The sequence below is a fragment of the Propithecus coquereli genome, unplaced genomic scaffold (assembly GCF_000956105.1).
Source record: "Propithecus coquereli isolate 6110/MARCELLA unplaced genomic scaffold, Pcoq_1.0 Scaffold541, whole genome shotgun sequence".
NCBI classification, from domain to species: Eukaryota; Metazoa; Chordata; class Mammalia; order Primates; family Indriidae; genus Propithecus; species Propithecus coquereli.
The window spans coordinates 759,888-761,456 of record NW_012151297.1 but is presented as its reverse complement, the minus strand read 5'-3'; the positions used below and the strand labels follow the sequence as shown (position 1 = coordinate 761,456).

Sequence of the window (1,569 nt, the reverse complement as noted above, 5' to 3'; positions counted from 1 at the left end):
GAATAAAAGTCCTATTATGATTTCTCTGTTTTCACTACTTCATGGTAATAGATTATTAATATCTATTGATTTCCACTTATGTCTATTATTCTGAATTCACAAATATATCTACTGATACTATACTTTAATATGAATGGTGCCTTTTATTGTTTGTTGTGATCTCCTAAAATTCTTTCAGAAAACAAATGTGTGTGTATATGTGCATGTGTGTGTGTGAAGGCTGGGAAAGGCAGAAGGGACAGGGAGAAAGAGAATGAGCTGTTCAGATGGTACTAGAAATAAATGGTATGAATAGCAGAAGGCTAGTGTTCTTATATTGAACTTACCTAAAAAGGTGATTTGGGTCAGAAGTTGTAGTGTTAGCCCTATAGAATGTAAAAATAACTCTGAATCTTATAATTTTCACTCTGTGCCTACTATCCAGACTTGCTTTAGCCACTGTTAAAGCACAGAGTCTGCTATTTTTATCCATGTAGGGCCCAGTGTAGTCCTTTGATTTTGTTTCATGTTATGCTCAAATCAACTACCTTCATTTTAGAGTAACTGACAGGGCATTTTGTTTACTGGGTTCTCTTTAGAGTTGAGTCATGCCATGTAGGACTGATAAGCATCATCAATTAAATGACATGCATTCTGTTCATGTTTTCATACCAATTCTGTCGTAATCACAAATCACCTATGCTATTGCCCCATCTACTGTATTGCAGGAAAAACAGAGGTTTCTGACGGATGTTCTGCATGAAGTGATGCTGCTTGACGGTCTGGCCAGTTCTCATCCGGTATCACAGGAAGTGCTGCAGGCAACAGATATTGACAGGGTGTTTGACTGGATCGCATATAAAAAGGTGGGAACAGATAAGACCCAAGTGCCAATTGTATATCTCACTACCAGGGTAGCTAAACTATTTCATGCTAGATGTATTAATATTCTTCTCCTCTTCCTGGTAAATAGAAATGGACTGTGAGTTAGAAAACATAGAATCACTAGGTTCATGTTATTTTATGAGCCAGGGCTTTGCTTTATAAGTCAGTAAAATGGAGATGAATATTTGCCAATAATGCATAGAAATATTGGAAGTATTAATGAATAAATGTTTGGAGACTTGATATGAAATTGCTGTATAAATTGTGATATGGAAATGTCAGGTTTATTATTATTAATAAGAGAGCTGACCTATATAGTGACAAATTATTTTTTACCTATGCCCCTTAAATATTTATTATGATTGGCTGATATAAATGAACATAGGCGGTGACATGACATATGTATTTTATAAACATTATTTAAGGGAGATTTTGGAAATTAAGCATATTTCTTGGATAATAAGAATAATAAATGAAATTTTAAATGTAAGAATTGAATGGCAAAGAAGAATTTTGGATCAATGACTAGATGTAAAAATAAGGTAAAATATGATTTTTTTCCATTGTCACTTGGATTAAGATTTTTCCTTATATCTCTGTTCCTTAGTTCTGATTTTAACATGACAGTGTGCATCTCAGTGTTTAACACTTACTAGCCACTACATAGTTAAAATAGGGTTAAAATCTACTAGCTTCTTTAGTGTA

At 33.7% G+C, this 1,569-nt stretch overlaps 1 protein-coding gene across 1 annotated transcript in view; it reads left to right on the top strand.

Annotated features, from left to right (window-relative positions):
- Window positions 1–707: 707 nt before the first annotated feature.
- Window positions 708–1,569, top strand: part of TRHDE (thyrotropin-releasing hormone degrading enzyme) — a gene marked incomplete at its 5' end in the record, with an annotated part of 176,482 nt that continues 175,620 nt past the window's right edge. Inside the window, one exon of the mRNA XM_012657456.1 lies at window positions 708–845. Coding sequence (XP_012512910.1) covers window positions 708–845 — 138 coding nt within the window. The remainder of the gene's footprint in view (window positions 846–1,569) is intronic.